The sequence below is a fragment of the Mixophyes fleayi genome, chromosome 4 (genome assembly GCF_038048845.1).
Source record: "Mixophyes fleayi isolate aMixFle1 chromosome 4, aMixFle1.hap1, whole genome shotgun sequence".
NCBI classification, from domain to species: Eukaryota; Metazoa; Chordata; class Amphibia; order Anura; family Limnodynastidae; genus Mixophyes; species Mixophyes fleayi.
The window spans coordinates 56,048,559-56,070,028 of NC_134405.1; the positions used below are offsets into that span (position 1 = coordinate 56,048,559).

The following is a 21,470-nucleotide window of genomic DNA, read 5'->3' on the forward strand; positions in this document are numbered from 1 at the left end:
GGAGATTCAGCAAACATTCTATCAGTTCTAAAAAAAAGATGGCCTCAGACACAGTGCTAAGGGGAGCAGGTCAGGGACACAACACAACCTTTTTTGATATGAACACATTATTATTTAGACAAATTGTTATTAAATGTACTATAGACACCAGTGTAGTTATGTGAGGGGTGCCAGCCTCATGTTGATGTTTGTTTCAAAATTTAAACTGGTCACATATCCCCTCTATAGGAAGATAGTATTTCTGATATCATTCTGATCTGTATTACCAGGGTAGTCTGTCTGATTTAAAGCCAACATGACAATTCTGGCTGCCCAACTTTGCCTTTTTGAACCAAATTGGCACAACGTCAATCAGGGTGTAGGCCCAAAGCGATGTGATCAGATTTTAATTGGTCAGTATGGAAAATCTGATCATTCAATGACTGCACTGCTTTTGCCAACATGATCTGGCCTGGTCACCAACAGCTGGATATGTGTCATTTTTTCCACCATGTCAGAGAGGCCAAATGTGACAGAATTGGCCGAGCAAAGATCATGCCAAGCAACCACGTCTCCCTCTGTGTGGGCAGATTTGGATAACCTGCTCCAGTTAATAATGAACTGCAAGTCCCAGCATGCATCATCCTGTATCTCTTGCGGGACATAGAAAGAAGATAAACTGATATATAAAACAGAGGTAGACAACCTGCAGTTCCAGCTGTTGTTGAACTACAAGCACCAGCATGCTGTGCAAGACTGTGCTGGAAGTTGGAGAGCCATAGGTTCAGATTACAATACGTATTATATCACCATGTCCCGTTATGTTAGGGGGACCACTTATACAAACAAAACACATTACGCCAACCACAGCATCCACACCAGGTTAGACTATGGGGCAGAGCACGGCGTACACTGGTGTGTAGCGTATCTTACGGGGAATTGCACCATGTATGCCCATATGTGCTTATACAGAATGACATCTACACTCACCTGCGCCTGGAGAGGCGGGACGGTGGAAGAACAGGGCGTTCTAACATAGGCCGAGTACAGCAAGGGGGCGTATTTATGCAAATGCGGCAAATGCAGACCCGCAGAAACATGCATCTATGCCTGGTACAAGGCAGGTGCCAATATACACTGATGATGACTTGCCGTAAACCAGGCGCATATGCTGCGGATGTGGATGCAACATGAGACGTGCGCAGCTCTGCATATGGGTATAAATACGTTGTTGTCCTGTGCTCTTTTTTACTCCCATTTAACTAACAACTCTGCATCAGTTCCTATTACTGCTGCAGCCTAATTATAGGAAAACAGGTTATGTTACGCTGTGGAATACTGTATCCCAAGGGCTAGAAGACCAGTTAAATAGCAATGAAACTATTTCCTAATCTCACTTAGACTGTCAGGAATCAGGCCACAGCCGTATGACCAAAGACCAAAGTTCAGGTGCACAGAAACCAAAGTGGCAATAGCGGAAGAGAAATTGAAAGCTAACGAACTACAGACATAGGACGTAAATAATACACACATAAACAATATCAAGAGTCCCCAAAATATGAAGCATAAACCCAAACACACAATATAGAAACATGAGACAGCAGATGTCGCTTTAAATCCAACAACTGACAACATGACATCAGCCTCAGCCACACACACATCAGATACTACACCCAGTCGCAGTAAGGCCTGGTCCCATACATGGCAGCCATGTTGACTTCACTCGCGCATCCTCTCTGGAGATCCGAAACCGACAGGCCGTCTCTATGGGTGCCTAGCTATAGACATACATATGAACGTTGTGCATTTATATCCATCTATATGCCTACATGTGTGAATGCCCTCAGCTGCATGTGCTGTTCATATCCTATGGGCATGTGTGCCTATTTCCCTACAATGTGATGTGTCTGTATGCCTGTGTGTGTCTGTGTAGATGGTTGTGTGTATATATATCTCTGTGCTAATGCTGCTATTAGAATGCCTAATGATTTGTGTATCTGGATTTGGGTTTACATAAGTGTATGCTTTGTATTATGCATCTATATGTGTGTGCTTCTGTGTGCATGCCTCGGTCCTCATCTGTCAGTGTCACATTCTCACTGCCAGTATATCAATGAGTGCACCTGTCCCTGTGTGTCTGCGTCTGTGTATGACTGTGTCATGGTGAGTGTGTATATGGCTGTGATGGGCGCAGGTTGCGATTCCTCATTTCCAGCCAGGAGGTGTGTGTGTGTGTGTGTGTGTGAGTGAATGTGTTTCTAATGAAGGGGAGGAATTATATATTAAGTTGAAGTGAAAGCCTTGAGTGCCACCTGCAGGCCCCATTGTGTAATACACGTAGGAGAAAATCCAGATGCTGCAACTGTATGCTAATGACAAGCATTTTCTATATTTAAAGACCTGACAGTGATACCCAGAACATACTGATCTTGTGCTCACAGCCACTACCATCAGCGACATTTGGGTCTATCAATCTATATGAACATCTGTTTGCGCTTCTTATATTTCAGTGTGATCACTGTCTGCGTTAGTAACAGGCTAGTTGAGTGATGGACAACTTAATACACTTCAGGGGCCGCATGGGGCAGCCCTTTAACCTTCAAAAGGGCAGCACATTACCCTTAATCTCACTAATAAGGTAACACAATACATTTAATCAAACAAAGAGACACCTATCTGTGATAAGATATCTACAGGCATTTTAAACAAGTGTTGTGAGCTTTATCCAACATATCTGACAATAAGGCAGGGAGAAGCCCGGGGCCACAAGTGAAGGCACGTAGGGCCACCTTTTGCCCCTCACTGGGCTAATGCAATCATCATATGTAGATCATCAAACGGGGAGGCCAACATTTGTAGTAAAGGTCCTCTTCCCCAGGACATCTTCTAGGACTGTGGTCTCCTTGAATCTGGGCTCTTTTCACACATAAGCAGGGGTGGTAAATGTTATCAGTATCTGCACTGCTGCCTTTGCCAGCTGTGGTGATGCTAATAATTGAGCACATTGTTTGTCCATTTTTTCAAACTGTGTTAAAAATCATTTTATGCAAAAATCTAGCGTTTAGACTCGCACCCCTGGATATGTTGCCTCGCACCCCCGGATATGTTGCCTCGCACCCCTGGATATGTTGCCTCGCACCCCTGGATATGTTGCCTCGCACCCCCGGATATGTTGCCTCGCACCCCCGGATATGTTGCCTCGCACCCCCGGATATGTTGCCTCGCACCCCCAGATATGTTGCCTCGCACCCCTGGGTAAGACGCACTGTTCTAGGAAATGTACGATTAGGTTCCGAGCACTCAGGTACAGAGTTATGTTGCTGGTACAGACGGTAAAGACGGTGCTACAGTAACCCTGCACGGCTCTGGTCACCGATACAAATCCGATGTTATAATAGATTTCCTGGGAGCTTTAATAGCCCCAAACCAGCTGTAATGGTTTCTGGCAAACACACTGGAGAGCTGGTTCATTCATAGCTGGTTATGGAGCGAAGTGTGAAACCGAGGTGTGTCCTGATGGAGGTAAGAGAGCTGAAACATAGGACCAGCTGATGATAGACAAGAGCTGTGTCCCTTGAAAGCTGGATGTTGCCAGACAGGAGATTCAGGAGAATCCTGTGCTATAGTGATAATTTGTGGCCCTAACCAAGTACCAGTTGGAGACAGACAGGTTGCCCGCATCCTAAGCGTTGTACCACGCCAGACAGGAGCTCAGAGGAGTCCTGTGTTTGTGTGAGTCTGCTACAGATGGGGAGACTCAGAGGAAGGAAAGAAGCATTTAACTAACAGTTCACTGACCTCAATCCTCAGGTCAGAGGGAAAACGTAGCAGATTAACCTTTGTTGTGAAGATCCTGAGAAATAACTGGTAAGTGGCCTAGATGCCCACTTATTAGAGCGGGGCATCTGGTACTGCCTATGTGGACCAGGTTTGTTGTTTTATTTAACCCAATTTATGTTGTTTTACCAGTGCTGATAATTAAAGCTAATTTATGTTCCAAACTCTGATAGCCTCTATACACTCAGTCACTGACCAAACATCCCAGCACAATCTATAAACACACAGGTTATAGATTCAGTGATTTATTACCTGCTCTGCTACCGATTTACACATTTCACTTCTCACTTTCAAAGTGAACAGACATAAATAATAGTCGATGCTATAGGCATTTTGAATATCAATTACTTAATTTAGTCCAGGTAAAGTGTACCTGTCATGCCGCTTTGAAACACCTAATATTAATAGTAAATCTAGGGTAAAAAGTCTCGCTGCTCTGTAATTAAGTCTGTGATTTTCTCCAAGTTGACATACCTGCTGCAGCCTCATTAGATCAGACATACATAAGTGCACTAAGCTCTTTACTACCTTCCTGTGCACGGTAAATGACCACGGAATAGAAATACCAAAGTTCGACACAACAGAACAATGTGGGGATTGGCTTCCCTGATCTTATGGCCTTCATGTGTTCTGCTCTCTTCCGTTATGCTGCGGGATAGCTACTGAAACAGGAACATTCTGTTAACCTGCCCTTAGAAACCAAACTAATTCATCCATACTCCCTAGCAGGGCTTCTTCACCTCCCCAAGAGCCCAAATGCCTGAAGTAGTTCCGTACAACATCCTGTTTGCAGACACATATAACCATGATCCCCCCAGACCATTGTAAAACGTTTTAACCATCCTCGTCCCACTACACACTCTGTCGCCGTATTGGGTAACCCCGTGCTTCCCCCAAGTCTAGACAATACATTGTCCTCCTCTTGGAGAGCCAAAGGCATTGTTTCGATAAGAGATATTTTTGATCCTGGGGGCACACTTACCTTTCAACAACTTAAGGAAAAATTTGATCTACACAACGCTCGTTTCTATATGTACTTACAGCTACGTCACTATATTATGGCACATACAGAAGGTAGACTAACCCTGCCTGCCTCTAGCACCCTGGACGGCCTGTTACACTTCTCAAGTGGCCAAAAATTCTGCATCAGATTTCTATACACTGATTTACTTCCCCCAGATATATCTAAGTTATGGATCTCCTGCCTGGGCTAAAGACTCTCCATCACTCCCCTCACCATCTGACTGGGTCAGATATAATGACAACATAATCAACTGGTTACATTCTACAGGAAGTTCATTTACAGGTCCTGAACCGGGCCCGCAGCTACCAAACCCAGAGGAAACATTATATAGCTGAAGAATCGGGGATATGCCCTAAATGTAAACATTCACCTGGCTCTTTCTGTCATAATAATCTGGCAATACAGGAAGATTCAGAAATGTTGGTCCTATCCTTTCCTGCCTCAGCTTTAGGTACTCCCTTACCAACTGACCTGCCCGCCATTTTCCTTTGTCAACTGGATTCCAATAATTTGTCCCAGGATGCGACGCCATTTATCACAGTTGTTCTCACAGTTACTAAACTAGCAACATTCTGTCAGTGGACTGTCCCCTCACCCTCTTTTCTCTCAGAAGCAAAATCAGAACTTCTAAACACATTATACTTCGACAGAAGGGCGACCCTTCCAGTTATTGGCAAAGGGGTGAAAAGATTCTACACAAAATAGAGCCTATACATTGAATCCTTACATGCTGATATGCAGGATGCTATCCTAAAAGTGTCTGAAAACACGACCTGGTATTTATACCGATCCCTGGAAAGTGATTAACTTTGCCTCTCCTCTAGTTCTTGTTTCTGTATGTGCCATGACTCAACAGGTGACGATAATTGAATACTTGTTTTTTTCTGTGCATTCTGCTAGGACTTTATATTGCAGATTTTGTTACATCCTACTGTGTGTTGTTTCGGTCTGCATACAGCAGTATATGCATAGTATATTTGCTCCCGCATTCAACAAGAGACGTTTCTTCAGATCCACTTGTAGTTGAATACGGGTGTTCAAATGTCAATAGACAGGTGCACTTGTGACGACCACCTACATCACACACCAGCCAGAAATGGATTACATATAAATAAATGTTTGCTGTGTATTACGGATGTACAGTATCTTCTGAATTTACCATTTAACATGTTTGCAGGAAGCTAGCTACCCAACTGGACAGATAGAAATATTTATGAGTATTAGTGAGAGTGTGCATATTCCATTTACTGGCAGGATTAGGATCACTGTGTACCTGAGAAACTTCCTGTAGCATCTTCAACCTGCAGGAATTCTACCAGCATTCCCAATGACTGGTCACATGAGATTCAGGTCACATGATCTGCAGCTCACAGGACAGCCCACAGCAATAGCTAGTTTAAAGGGGTTTCCACCCAAGAAAGAATGAGCAGGACACAATGAAATGTTCACTCTCACCTCTTTTGCTGTGTTTTCTTCCAAAAAGTGAGGTGAAAGGCAAGACAGGTGCCAAAAGGGAAGAGGCATCAGTGTTTAATTGGTCAGCAGACGCGAGTCATACGGTCCAAGATGTATGTCTTATAGGAAGCATAATTTTATTTTGTTGTTTTAAGTGTCCAACTCTTTTATATAATAGATAAGGCAACATAACAGTACAATCCAAAGAGGGTGGGACAGTTTAAAGCCTTATCAGGGGTGTTTCTTGCTTAGTGCTTATGTTGGTGCATGAGTGTGACTACTTGTGTATCCACAGGCAATACTGACATTTCCTTTTGTGGATTTATGAGGATTATTTACATAGGATAAAGGGGTTGACGAGGGGCATTTAGGTGGCGTTCTCCGCTTTGTGGGAGTTAAACAGTCATCTTTTTCTCAACAAAGGACTTGAATATTCCACTGTCTGAGTCAGTGGCTATTGTCAGAGTGTGAGGTAGTGGCCATTGGGTCTTGTCCTATACTTTCAGTGGGACACTTTTTGCACCTTCTTTACACTTTGCAGAAATCAAATTTTAGAAGCACTTCAACCAGTGTATTAATCACTTTCAAACGCATAAAAGTAACATATGTGATAAAGACACTCCCAATGTCCCCTCACTGTAATGATTGACTTACATTAGGCTAAACCATACTTCTCCACTCTCCCGGGATGTTCGAGAGAACAGGTAATTCTCCCGCATCCTTTCTAGAGACGTGGGCAGGATGGGAGCCTGAATGTCGCGATTAGTGTCATTTTGGTCCAGCCCCCTTGGCAAAATGATGCTTTTGCGTCAGTGCGTCATGGGTGCGGGGCCAACATGATGCGATTCGCCATGCCTTGCCCCATTTCGACCTCCCACTTCACCCCCCCTTCCCGAATCTCCGGGGGAACAAGACTACAAAGTTGGTAAGTGTGGTCTAAACCAAGCTGAGTTTCTATATACATATGGTGGTAATAGACTGGCCTCTGCAGTGATGTTACATGCTTTCCATCATATTCAGGTACAGAAACAACCCTACTAAGCTGGACGGAGAGTGATTTTATGGGGAGCACTCCGAGGGTCCAGGAGTGGGTGTGCACCTTCATATGGGGTTTGTTTGCAGGACTGGCCACTTGCAAAAATAATTAAGGGTCTGCATTTATATGGTTTGTAAAACATTACTATTGTATTTATCAAGCCAATAATTCTGTAATACAAATATCAAGTACCGCCATATGTTATAGATGGCCCCTAACTCTGCTTATCAATATTTTAATGTTGCAAATATAAAACAAAAATGACTGATATGACCAACTAGACTTATGCACACAACCAGCTCTACCTGCCCTGCATAAAATCAGGGCTCGTTCACACATAGCCAATGTTAATGTACTTTTCTCCTGCTAACTAACGCCTGAAAAGCGCATTATAAATAAGATATATGGTTTGTTATGGGCCCATTCCCACCATTCAGTTCTAAAGTTCTATTGACATGTCAGAACGTGGACCGATATTTCTCATGATTAAATGCATGCTACTAAGTTCAGGTCTCCAGCTTTATTGCCATTTTCCATCAAAGTTAAGGGAAAAATCAAAACAAAAGTTTGGGAGGTTGAATAAGGCAGAAGATCATAAAGGGTTGTGTTAGGTGGAGGGGAAGAGGGTAAAGATGGACAAGAGGATGGGGAAAGGGGATCTGCTGGTTTGCAGACTAGTGACCTAGGATTATAGTCTTATTACAGTCTTCATTGAGATGTCATGAAATGTACAGTACTTGGTAAGGCTGAAGCACCATTTAGCTTATCATGTAGAATTTGTATCTATTTGTAGCTTTCAAGTGTAAGCAGGTGGATACAAACTCTAGGCATCGATGTTTAACAAGTAAAGTGATATAATCTATTGCCACGTAGAAGATATCCCAAGGGTGGGACTAACCTCACCCCCCTACCCCTCTTAAGTACCACACGCACCTTGGAACAGTTGTGAGGTATGGAAGGGGAGTCAGAAACCTCCCATGACTCAGTAGGGCTGTTTTGTCTCTACCGATATGAAAAGTTGCAAAAATTTAAATAAATGTGTGTGGGAAGAGGGGGGGACAAATCATGCTGCTGACTTCAAAACAGCAGAATAAACCTTAAAATAAGGTTTAATAATAAATTTCCGAGTTATTGAAAAATTACCATAGTATATAATCAAGTTACCATAAAACTACATAGTCATTTCCAAATTTACCTTGGTAACCCAATGTCAACATCAACACATACTGTGATCTACTAGAAGAAGTGTTGATAATTTAGGTGCATCAGAACAAGCATTCTGCATTAAATACCTGCAGTGTCTGAACATGTGACTGTCCCGGAAAAACTGGGTCCCATGAGGCTACTGAGCATGTTGAATGGTTAAGTCAATAGGTATATTCATTCTATACAAATATTACCAGGCAATGTGTTGTTCAGGGTGTTGTATGTCAACAAGAGGGGGCGCTACGGTCCTAAATTCCTTAGGAAGGCCCAATGGCCCTGTATCTGTAGTGACATTTTAATGAGAGGTATGTCTAGGCGGTGTGAGGACAAGTTCATATAAGGTAGCCTGCCAAGAACAGAACCAAAGAATTTAAACAAATATACATATAAGCAGCTTATACGTCTCTTGTGTCTTCTAATAAAGACATGTACAAAAACAGAGGTGAGCATATATAAGCTTTTCCTGCTCTGGCGTATGTGTGTGTCTATAGATATCAATATGTGACAGCAGGACATACTTTAATCCACTGTGTGTTTCAGCAAGTTGATGCTCCTGCTACTGTGGGGTGTGTAGTCTTAAAGACGTTGGGGCAAACAGCTAGCTCCCTGTGGGGCAGCAAAGAGAACTTTTCGGACCCTGGTACAGCACTTTTTTGGGGCCCCTTCCATAGCCACCGAAGGAGGGTGCATGACTTTTTTCTTAAATTGCATTGTGTGAAACTGGCGCTCTTTTGCTATTTTGGGTCAGGTGATTGCACAACCCTCTAAGGTCTCGCTTTGGCACACCTGCGGCTCAGCCCGAACATTTTTCATATTGCCTGCTGGATTATATAAAATGTGCCAGAGTAAAGATAACAGTTTGCGTCATGATTACAATTTCAGGCTCACGGATCAATTGTCACCTCCACATCCCACAAACAGGAAACATGGATTTTATTTTTTATGCCATTTTTGTTTTTTGGAGACAGGTAATAATATAAATGCCCGGCCTGTCCAACATGACATATAGCACCCGCACCCCATAGCGGGAAATGTTTCTGGTCATTGTTGGAGCTACGAATTTATGAGTTTATCTCATCTCCCTCTCAGGTCCTGTAGCCCTAAAATGTGGCACCACCCATAATCTCAGCGACAGGGGGAGGTAGCATGAAGGTAAAGCAAGAGATTATCAGTTTATATAAATGGTTGTTGAGATACGGAAAAGTCTGCTGTTGTGATGAAGGTCTAATTACTCGGACATCGCTGGTCAGAAGTGGTAAGGATTATTTTTATTATAATGAGATGTCCCTTTGCTTTTTCACTACGTGTGCCAATGACTCTTACTGACACAGAGCGGGAAATAATAAATGTATTCTTACAGCTCTGGCAGAGGGAAAGGGATTCACATTATATTGGTGATATTATTGGTGTAATTATTAATATGTGAACAATCAGGGGGAAGGGGGCTTGTCAGGTACAGTCTGATCATATCTAATCTTCCCACTAATGAAGCCGTGGACGGAGTGCTGGGTATCGTCTTTCACTGCACTGCACACTGGTTTGCCAAATATGGACACAAGTAATATGAATGTGCATTATAAAAACAGCCCCAAGTAGAGATGTCGCCAGTTACCGGCGTAGCAGGGGCTGCCTGGCAAATATTAGCCTGGGGGGGTCGGTGTAGCAGGGGCTGCCTGGCAAATATTAGCCTGGGGGGTCGGTGTAGCAGGGGCTGCCTGGCAAATATTAGCCTTGGGGGTCGGTGTAGCAGGGGCTGCCTGGAAAATATTAGCCTGGGGGGTCGGTGTGCAAGGGGCTGCCTGGCAAATATTAGCCTGGGGGGTTGGTGTAGCAGGGGCTGCCTGGCAAATATTAGCCTGGGGGGTCGGTGTAGCAGGGGCTGCCTGGCAAATATTAGCCTTGGGGGTCGGTGTAGCAGGGGCTGCTGGAAAATATTAGCCTGGGGGGTCGGTGTGCAAGGGGCTGCCTGGCAAATATTAGCCTGGGGGGTCGGTGTGCAAGGGGCTGCCTGGCAAATATTAGCCTGGGGGGTCGGTGTAGCAGGGGCTGCCTGGCAAATATTAGCCTTGGGGGTCGGTGTAGCAGGGGCTGCCTGGCAAATATTAGCCTGGGGGGTCGGTGTAGCAGGGGCTGCCTGGCAAATATTAGCCTTGGGGGTCGGTGTAGCAGGGGCTGCTGGAAAATATTAGCCTGGGGGGTCGGTGTGCAAGGGGCTGCCTGGCAAATATTAGCCTGGGGGGTCGGTGTGCAAGGGGCTGCCTGGCAAATATTAGCCTGGGGGGTTGGTGTAGCAGGGGCTGCCTGGCAAATATTAGCCTGGGGGGTCGGTGTGCAAGGGGCTGCCTGGCAAATATTAGCCTGGGGGGTCGGTGTAGCAGGGGCTGCCTGACAAATATTAACCTGGGGGGGCCGAGACTTGGCTCAGCAGCCAATTAAGAACACTTTAATGGAAACAAAAATGCAGGTAGCCCTGTGACCCAGCCCAAGGTAATTCACTATGGGTCTGGTCCAGGGGGCAAAAGCACCCTTGCCCCCAACCCAGCCCTGCCAGCACCTGAGGCGTAATATAGTGTGTTAGGCTTATTTATTAATATGGTGCAAGCTGAGGAAAAGGTCTGTAACCTATAGTAGCCAATAAGATATGATCTTTCATTACTCAGATTACATTAGACCACTAAAAGCTTGTATCTGATTGGGTGCCCGGGGTTACAGCAAATGACTGCTCCATGTTGTCATATAAGTCGCTATAGTGCATTACATACAACAATTAGTGATGTACAGCTCAGCTAACGTCATGTAAAACCTTTGATTGTGACCTGTTCCAGTGAACTCTAATAACTCTTTTATGAAACTGGTTCCGTCTTGTTTTTACAACCAGGTTTGTAGAATCTTCTGTACTATTTGTTTCTTCTGTAATTGTGAGAAAAGTGCACATCACACACCCTTATCCTCCTCCATCCAGAATACACTAGTCTGCTCTCGTCTCAGACAAACACGGTGGCTAGGACACTGTGACAGAGCGGCAAGACAATAAGAAGGCAATGGAGAAGAAGGGTGTGTTGGTGCCTCATGCCTCACTAAGGGGTATATTTACTAAACTGCGGGTTTGAAATAGTGGAGAAGTTGCCTATAGCAACCAATCAGATTCTAGTTATCATCTATTTAGCACATTCTACAAAATGACAGCTAGAATCTGATTGGTTGCTATAGGCAACATCTCCACTTTTTCAAACCCACAGTTTAATAAATATACCCCTAAGGGTTCATTCATGCCTGCATTCAATAACACAGCCTAAATCCGTGTTTTTTATATACCTGAAGTATGTGTGAATGGGGTGAGGTGGATATTTAAAGCTCAGTTTTTAAACCCTGAGCATTAAGTGCTCAAATCCTACCTTTACAAGGATGCATATTAGGAAGCTCTCAATTTACTACATTGTATTTACAGGTGCGCCTAGTACCAAACAAAGGAACCCGTCAAAACACATGCAAATGTTTTACAACTGGCCTATTTAGATAATATCTAATGCACACGTGCAGGGTGTCTAGTTCCTAATGATCTGATAGGCTGAGTATTGCACAACTCCACTATGTGTAGGTCCCACGTAAGACTGTTTTTCTCCTTCTCCTGATGTAGCCGAGTGACATTCTGTTCCATGCCCGGCTCACAACCTGTTCTGACTGCCTGCCCCAGACTGAGCAGTCCCTGGGAGGCACCTCGGGGGTCACGTGAACTTACAAGTCATAAATCTGTACAGCATGTGCAGCACACAGAGGACTGCAAAGTTTACAAAACACCCTCAGCACCTGCACTACTAGCAGACACCTTAGAGTACACCAGATATTATCCAGTGTTTGTAGAACTCTGGGAAGCAATGCATTGTTTCAGTAATATGTTTAACCTTTTCTAAATACATCAATAGACACATCAAACCAGCTTTACGATTAGTCAAGATATGTTCAGAAATGTGCATGTACCAAAACCTTTTATATTATACGTTAGAAACGCAATTGCTATGAAGCATCATTTAAACTTGAATAACTTGGCTAGTTTTTATCTTTGCTACAAAATGTTTGGAAAATCCTAATCTATAACCGACCAACTACTAATTTCTCAATAAGCCTCTGCAGATCATTCGCAAATTACAAGCGGGTCGCTAATTCGGGTGTCCTGTTCTGTATCCGTATGCAATTGTTTGAACAATCCCTTACTGCACATTGTCTACGTTAGGACACCCTTTCCTCCCCTGTCACGTCTCTCAGGATATAAGGAGTCATAAATGCTAAAAAGTTGCAGCTCTGAAAAGCCAGAGTTAACTATGTTCATTTTCTGAGCATACGCAGTGCGTAAAAATACAAAGATATGGTACGCAAATTCTCTAGGTACCGGCCCGGACACTGGTTCCTAGAGAATAGGATAATCTACGTTGTCAGATATTCACTGATGACAACTATCCTTTGCAAAGTACAGAAGGGAGACTGATGTATGATATTCGGTTAATGTGAAAGATTGTCCCTTCCATTGTAACAATGGGGAAAAACCTGTTAAAGTCTATAACACTCATTACACAGATAATTCTATATTGTGCGTTACTGACAGAATTACTATGGCTACTATGGTACTGACAACTATACGTCTGATGCACGTTCACTGGAAGGTGAAAGTAGTTAAAGGGGACTTCAAAATAATGATCTATTTATCCCAGAATCCGTTGACTATATGCACTGAAAGGACCAAGCTGCAATCTATGTCAATGGGTATTGACAAAGCATTCCTCATAGAGCTCAATATGTCCCTATTTTCAGGTTCGGAATGTCAGGTGCAGGTCACCACACCATGGGCAGATACAGCCTGTGAGCACATACAGTTAACCAGATGGCTGAGCCTCTCCCTCTACATTTAGCCTATGCAAATAGGCAGTGCCGGATTTAGCCTTAGAGACAGCAGCCCTGTGGGTAGCAGATGTTATAAGATGGCTCTGCACTGTGCGTATCTCAAACCTATAATTCTGCACCAGCAAAAAGATCAGTTTTCCAGAATAACATACTCCATTATACTACATATTCATTATATCCAGAATAACATACTCCATTATACTACATATTCATTATATCCAGAATAACATACTCCATTATACGACATATTCTTTATATCCAGAATAACATACCCCATTATACTACATATTCTTTACATCCAGAATAACATACTTCGTTATACTACATATTCCTTATATCCAGAATAACATACTCTGTTACACTACAGACTGTTTATATCCAGAATAACATACTCCATTATACTACATACTATTTACATCCAGAATACCATGCCCCATTATACTACATATTCTTTATATCCAGAATAACATACTCCATTATACTACATATTCTTTATATCCAGAATAACATACTCTGTTACACTACATATTCTTTATATCCAGAATAACATACCCCATTATACTACATATTCTTTATATTCAGAATAACATACTCCATTATACTACATATTCCTTATATCCAGAATAACATACTCTATTACACTACAGACTGTTTATATCCAGAATAACATACCCCATTATACTACATATATTTTATATCCAGAATAACATACCCCATCATACTACATAATCTTTATATCCAGAATAACATACTCCATTAAACTACATATTCCTTATATCCAGAATAACATACTCTGTTACACTACAGACTGTTTATATCAGAATAACATACTCCGTTATACTACATATTCCTTATATCCAGAATAACATAATTTATTACACTACAGACTGTTTATATCCAGAATACCATACCCCATTATACTACATATTCTTTATATCCAGAATAACATACCCCATTATACTACATACTCTTTATATCCAGAATAACATACCCCAATATACTACATACTCTTTATATCCAGAATAACATACTCCGTTATACTACATATTCCTTATATCCAGAATAACATACCCCATTATACTACATATACTTTATATCCAGAATAACATACTCCGTTATACTACATACTCTTTATATCCAGAATAACATACCCCATTATACTATTATACTACATATACTTTAAATCCAGAATAACATACCCCATTATACTACATATTATTTATATCCAGAATAGCATACCCCATTATACTACATATTCATTATATCCAGAATAACATACCCCATTATACTACATATACTTTATATCCAGAATAACATACTCCTTTATACTACATACTCTTTATATCCAGAATAACATACCCCATTATACTACATACTCTTTATATCCAGAATAACATACCCCATTATACTACATATACTTTATATCCAGAATAACATACTCCGTTATACTACATACTCTTTATATCCAGAATAACATACTCCGTTATACTACATATTCCTTATATCCAGAATAACATACCCCATTATACTACATATACTTTATATCCAGAATAACATACTCCGTTATACTACATACTCTTTATATCCAGAATAACATACCCCAATATACTACATATTCTTTATATCCAGAATAACATACCCCATTATACTACATATTCATTATATCCAGAATAACATACTCCATTATACTACGTATTCTTTATATCCAGAATAACATACTCTGTTACACTACATATTCTTTATATCCAGAATAACATACCCCATTATACTACATATTCTTTACATCCAGAATAACATACCTCGTTATACTACATATGCCTTATATCCAGAATAACATACTCTGTTACACTACAGACTGTTTATATCCAGAATAACATACCCCATTATACTACATACTAATTATATCCAGAATAACATACCCCATTATACTACATATTCTTTATATCCAGAATAACATACTCCATTATACTACATATTCTTTACATCCAGAATAACATACCTCGTTATACTACATATTCCTTATATCCAGAATAACATACTCTGTTACACTACAGACTGTTTATATCCAGAATAACATACCCCATTATACTACATACTATTTATATCCAGAATAACATACTCCATTATACTACATATTCTTTACATCCAGAATAACATACCTCGTTATACTACATATTCATTATATCCAGAATAACATACTCTATTATACGACATATTCTTTATATCCAGAATAACATACCCCATTATACTACATATTCTTTACATCCAGAATAACATACTTCGTTATACTACATATTCCTTATATCCAGAATAACATACTCTGTTACACTACAGACTGTTTATATCCAGAATAACATACTCCATTATACTACATACTATTTACATCCAGAATACCATGCCCCATTATACTACATATTCTTTATATCCAGAATAACATACTCCATTATACTACATATTCTTTATATCCAGAATAACATACTCTGTTACACTACATATTCTTTATATCCAGAATAACATACCCCATTATACTACATATTCTTTATATTCAGAATAACATACTCCATTATACTACATATTCCTTATATCCAGAATAACATACTCTATTACACTACAGACTGTTTATATCCAGAATAACATACCCCATTATACTACATATATTTTATATCCAGAATAACATACCCCATCATACTACATAATCTTTATATCCAGAATAACATACTCCATTAAACTACATATTCCTTATATCCAGAATAACATACTCTGTTACACTACAGACTGATAATATCCAGAATAACATACTCCGTTATACTACATATTCCTTATATCCAGAATAACATAATTTATTACACTACAGACTGTTTATATCCAGAATACCATACCCCATTATACTACATATTCTTTATATCCAGAATAACATACCCCATTATACTACATACTCTTTATATCCAGAATAACATACCCCATTATACTACATATACTTTATATCCAGAATAACATACTCCGTTATACTACATACTCTTTATATCCAGAATAACATACCCCAATATACTACATACTCTTTATATCCAGAATAACATACTCCGTTATACTACATATTCCTTATATCCAGAATAACATACCCCATTATACTACATATACTTTATATCCAGAATAACATACTCCGTTATACTACATACTCTTTATATCCAGAATAACATACCCCATTATACTATTATACTACATATACTTTAAATCCAGAATAACATACCCCATTATACTACATATTATTTATATCCAGAATAGCATACCCCATTATACTACATATTCATTATATCCAGAATAACATACCCCATTATACTACATATACTTTATATCCAGAATAACATACCCCATTATACTACATACTCTTTATATCCAGAATAACATACCCCATTATACTACATATACTTTATATCCAGAATAACATACTCCGTTATACTACATACTCTTTATATCCAGAATAACATACTCCGTTATACTACATATTCCTTATATCCAGAATAACATACCCCATTATACTACATATACTTTATATCCAGAATAACATACTCCGTTATACTACATACTCTTTATATCCAGAATAACATACCCCAATATACTACATATTCTTTATATCCAGAATAACATACCCCATTATACTACATATTCATTATATCCAGAATAACATACTCCATTATACTACGTATTCTTTATATCCAGAATAACTTACTCTGTTACACTACATATTCTTTACATCCAGAATAACATACCTCGTTATACTACATATTCCTTATATCCAGAATAACATACTCTGTTACACTACAGACTGTTTATATCCAGAATAACATACCCCATTATACTACATACTAATTATATCCAGAATAACATACCCCATTATACTACATATTCTTTATATCCAGAATAACATACTCCATTATACTACATATTCTTTACATCCAGAATAACATACCTCGTTATACTACATATTCCTTATATCCAGAATAACATACTCTGTTACACTACAGACTGGTTATATCCAGAATAACATACCCCATTATACTACATACTATTTATATCCAGAATAACATACCCCATTATACTACATATTCTTTACATCCAGAATAACATACCTCGTTATACTACATATTCCTTATATCCAGAATAACATACTCTGTTACACTACAGACTGTTTATATCCAGAATAACATACCCCATTATACTACATACTATTTATATCCAGAATAACATACCCCATTTTACTACATATTCTTTACATCCAGAATAACATACCTCGTTATACTACATATTCCTTATATCCAGAATAACATACTCTGTTACACTACATATTCTTTATATCCAGAATAACCTACTCTGTTACACTACATATTCTTTATATCCAGAATAACATACCCCATTATGCTACATATTCATTAAATCCAGAATAACATACTCCATCATACAATATCCAGAATAACATACCCCATTATACTACATATTCTTTATATTCAGAATAACATACTCTGTTACACTACAGACTGTTTATATCCAGAATAACATACCCCATTATACTACATACTCTTTATATCCAGAATAACATACCCCATTATACTACATACTCTTTATATCCAGAATAACATACCCCATTATACTACATATACTTTATATCCAGAATAACATACTCCGTTATACTACATACTCTTTATATCCAGAATAACATACCCCATTATACTACATACTCTTTATATCCAGAATAACATACTCCGTTATACTACATACTCTTTATATCCAGAATAACATACCCCATTATACTACATATACTTTATATCCAGAATAACATACCCCAATATACTACATATTCTTTATATCCAGAATAACATACCCCATTATACTACATATTCATTATATCCAGAATAACATACTCCATTATACTACGTATTCTTTATATCCAGAATAACATACTCTGTTACACTACATATTCTTTATATCCAGAATAACATACCCCATTATACTACATATTCTTTACATCCAGAATAACATACCTCGTTATACTACATATTCCTTATATCCAGAATAACATACTCTGTTACACTACAGACTGTTTATATCCAGAATAACATACCCCATTATACTACATACTAATTATATCCAGAATAACATACCCCATTATACTACATATTCTTTATATCCAGAATAACATACTCCATTATACTACATATTCTTTACATCCAGAATAACATACCTCGTTATACTACATATTCCTTATATCCAGAATAACATACTCTGTTACACTATAGACTGTTTATATCCAGAATAACATACCCCATTATACTACATACTATTTATATCCAGAATAACATACCCCATTATACTACATATTCTTTACATCCAGAATAACATACCTCGTTATACTACATATTCCTTATATCCAGAATAACATACTCTGTTACACTACAGACTGTTTATATCCAGAATAACATACCCCATTATACTACATACTATTTATATCCAGAATAACATACCCCATTATACTACATATTCTTTACATCGAGAATAACATACTCCGTTATACTACATATTCCTTATATCCAGAATAACATACTCTGTTACACTACAGACTGTTTATATCCAGAATAACATACCCCATTATACTACATACTATTTATATCCAGAATAACATACCCCATTATACTACATATTCTTTATATTCAGAATAACATACTCTGTTACACTACAGACTGTTTATATCCAGAATAACATACCCCATTATACTACATATTCATTATATCCAGAATAACATACTCCATCATACAATATCCAGAATAACATACCCCATTATACTACATATTCTTTATATTCAGAATAACATACTCTGTTACACTACAGACTGTTTATATCCAAAATAACATACCCTATTATACTACATATATTTTATATCCAGAATATCATACCCCATTATACTACATATTCTTTATATCCAGAATAACATACTCCATTATACTACATATTCTTTATATCCAGAATAACATACTCCGTTGAATTACATATTCTTTATATCCAGAATAACATACTGCGTTATACTACATATTCTTTATATCCAGAAAACATGCTTCCTTGTGTAACCTTTGTGTCTAGAATACTGTGTCCTTTTTTGCATCTATAATAATGCCCGATACTGGCCTCATATAACTTCTCACAATATGATTTATTACATACTGCAGTGATGCAAACAGGGAGAGGTGAACAGGAGACTTCCAGTAAGAAATTATTTGTAGGAACTAGGAATGTGCTGAATTCATGTTCTAGCATTTAAATAAATTCCAAACAATGTTAAAAACAATTCTGCCATATACTGAACCATATGCAAATCCTAATTGCATGTTAAAATGAAGCATTACATTTATGTTTATTCAGCCTTGCAGACAACTAATCTGGCCAACTGATTGTTCGATTCTGTGCATTGGGTTCCTTTAAGAAACAGATATTGAGATACAATATATACAATATGTACCATTTTTATACTATTCCTTGTATAACACAACAAGTAAACATATTACTGTGTTTGACAAGGAGCAATTGGAAAAGGACAATGTTGGATAGAACTCATACGTATATTTTTGTGGGGTTTTGGGCCACCTGAAAATGCTGGAATGGTCGAAACATTAGAAACGACTATTCAGAATCCAGCCTACTACTTCCACTTTATTATCTTATCTAATCTTTAGTTAGCAATCCAACAATAATCAAATATTGTTACATTATGCTACCACAATAAAGTCTGTTACAACATATCTGTTGCTGTTTTTATGTATAACAAAGAATAAAATGCCAAGTAACGGATTGGGGAGGGGGGTGAGGGGGTAGCATGTGCCCCTGAGGGAATAGAACAAAATAATCACTCAAACTCTACTGTCTGAGAACCTCCACAAATAAGAGAGGGATGGCAGTCTAAGTAGTATCTTTCCTATAACTATCATGTTCTTAGAACTCAAACCAACTGCACCAGGTAGGAAGGCTGCATTCTGATCTAATCCTGATCGTTATGACTTCCATGGATATATTGAAGTCTAGACTGTCAGACCAGTCTTTAATAGATGGGGAGGGGGAGATTTGCATGTGACTGGAATAACAACTTTTGTGGCATTGCCAAAGGGTCTCAATGAGGGATTTGTTCTATGTAGAGAAAGGAATATTAGTCATGTTTAAGATACAACTCTCAGGACCAGCCGGGCCCACCTTCTCCCACAATCTTTTTAGATATATCTACTACAACTTTCTAACATGTACAGAGTTTAGGGCATGTTCCTTACTGCTAACCCCAACACTTATCCGATACACCAGGGTACATTTTGCTGAATACACAAGGGAATCCGTACCAGCGAGTAATAATCTTATAGCGAGTTATAGGACCATTATATATTGAAAAGTCCACTTTAAATGTTTAGATTTTTTCTTTTAAAATTCTACTATGTTTAGCTCCATTTATGTCTTAAATGTATCAGAGTGAGGAGACAATACACAGTTGTCTTCTTACACATGTCATTATTGTACATTTCAATATTTTGATTACACTAACTGAGGCAAACCTGAAAATACACATTCCCATACAATATGTCCCCGGAAGGTGTAAAATCTTGTCCGTAAAATGAAACCTTGTTTTCGCACATGGATGCATAACTGGGACATTTAATGAGGAACACATTTTCACCTCAGAGGAGTAGGTTAAAAAGTTTGCGCCCCTGCAGATACCGTTATCCTCAGCCCCCACATTCATACTCCTACCCATAAAAAACTGCTGCATTTACACAAAAGAAGGTGTGTGACACCACAAAACAGCATTTGTAGTGGAGTTTTACAAAAGAGAATTGTGTGTAAGTATGCTGTGGTACAATACTTACTCATCATACTGAAAGTCTGATAACTCCATCAGCTCTCTGACCCCTTCCTCCATTTTCCAGGAGTCTGTAAAAAGAACACAGAGTGAGACACCCAGTTACACAGCTGCATATACATTATGCAAAGTGGATACACACTCATTTGTTC

General features: G+C 39.0%; 1 protein-coding gene across 9 annotated transcripts in view; it reads right to left on the minus strand.

Annotated features, from left to right (window-relative positions):
* RHOBTB2 (Rho related BTB domain containing 2) overlaps positions 1-21,470 on the minus strand; it is a 150,916-nt gene that overhangs the window by 14,619 nt on the left and 114,827 nt on the right. For 4 of the 9 annotated variants that reach the window (XM_075207097.1, XM_075207098.1, XM_075207094.1 and 1 more), the window contains one exon: positions 21,326-21,389. In XM_075207097.1, the coding sequence (XP_075063198.1) occupies positions 21,326-21,378 (53 nt within the window). In that variant the 5' untranslated portion in view covers positions 21,379-21,389. Of the gene's footprint in view, positions 1-1,638; positions 2,233-21,325; positions 21,390-21,470 lie in introns of those variants that run through there. The other 5 variants (XM_075207099.1, XM_075207101.1, XM_075207100.1 and 2 more) reach the window with 3 other exon arrangements.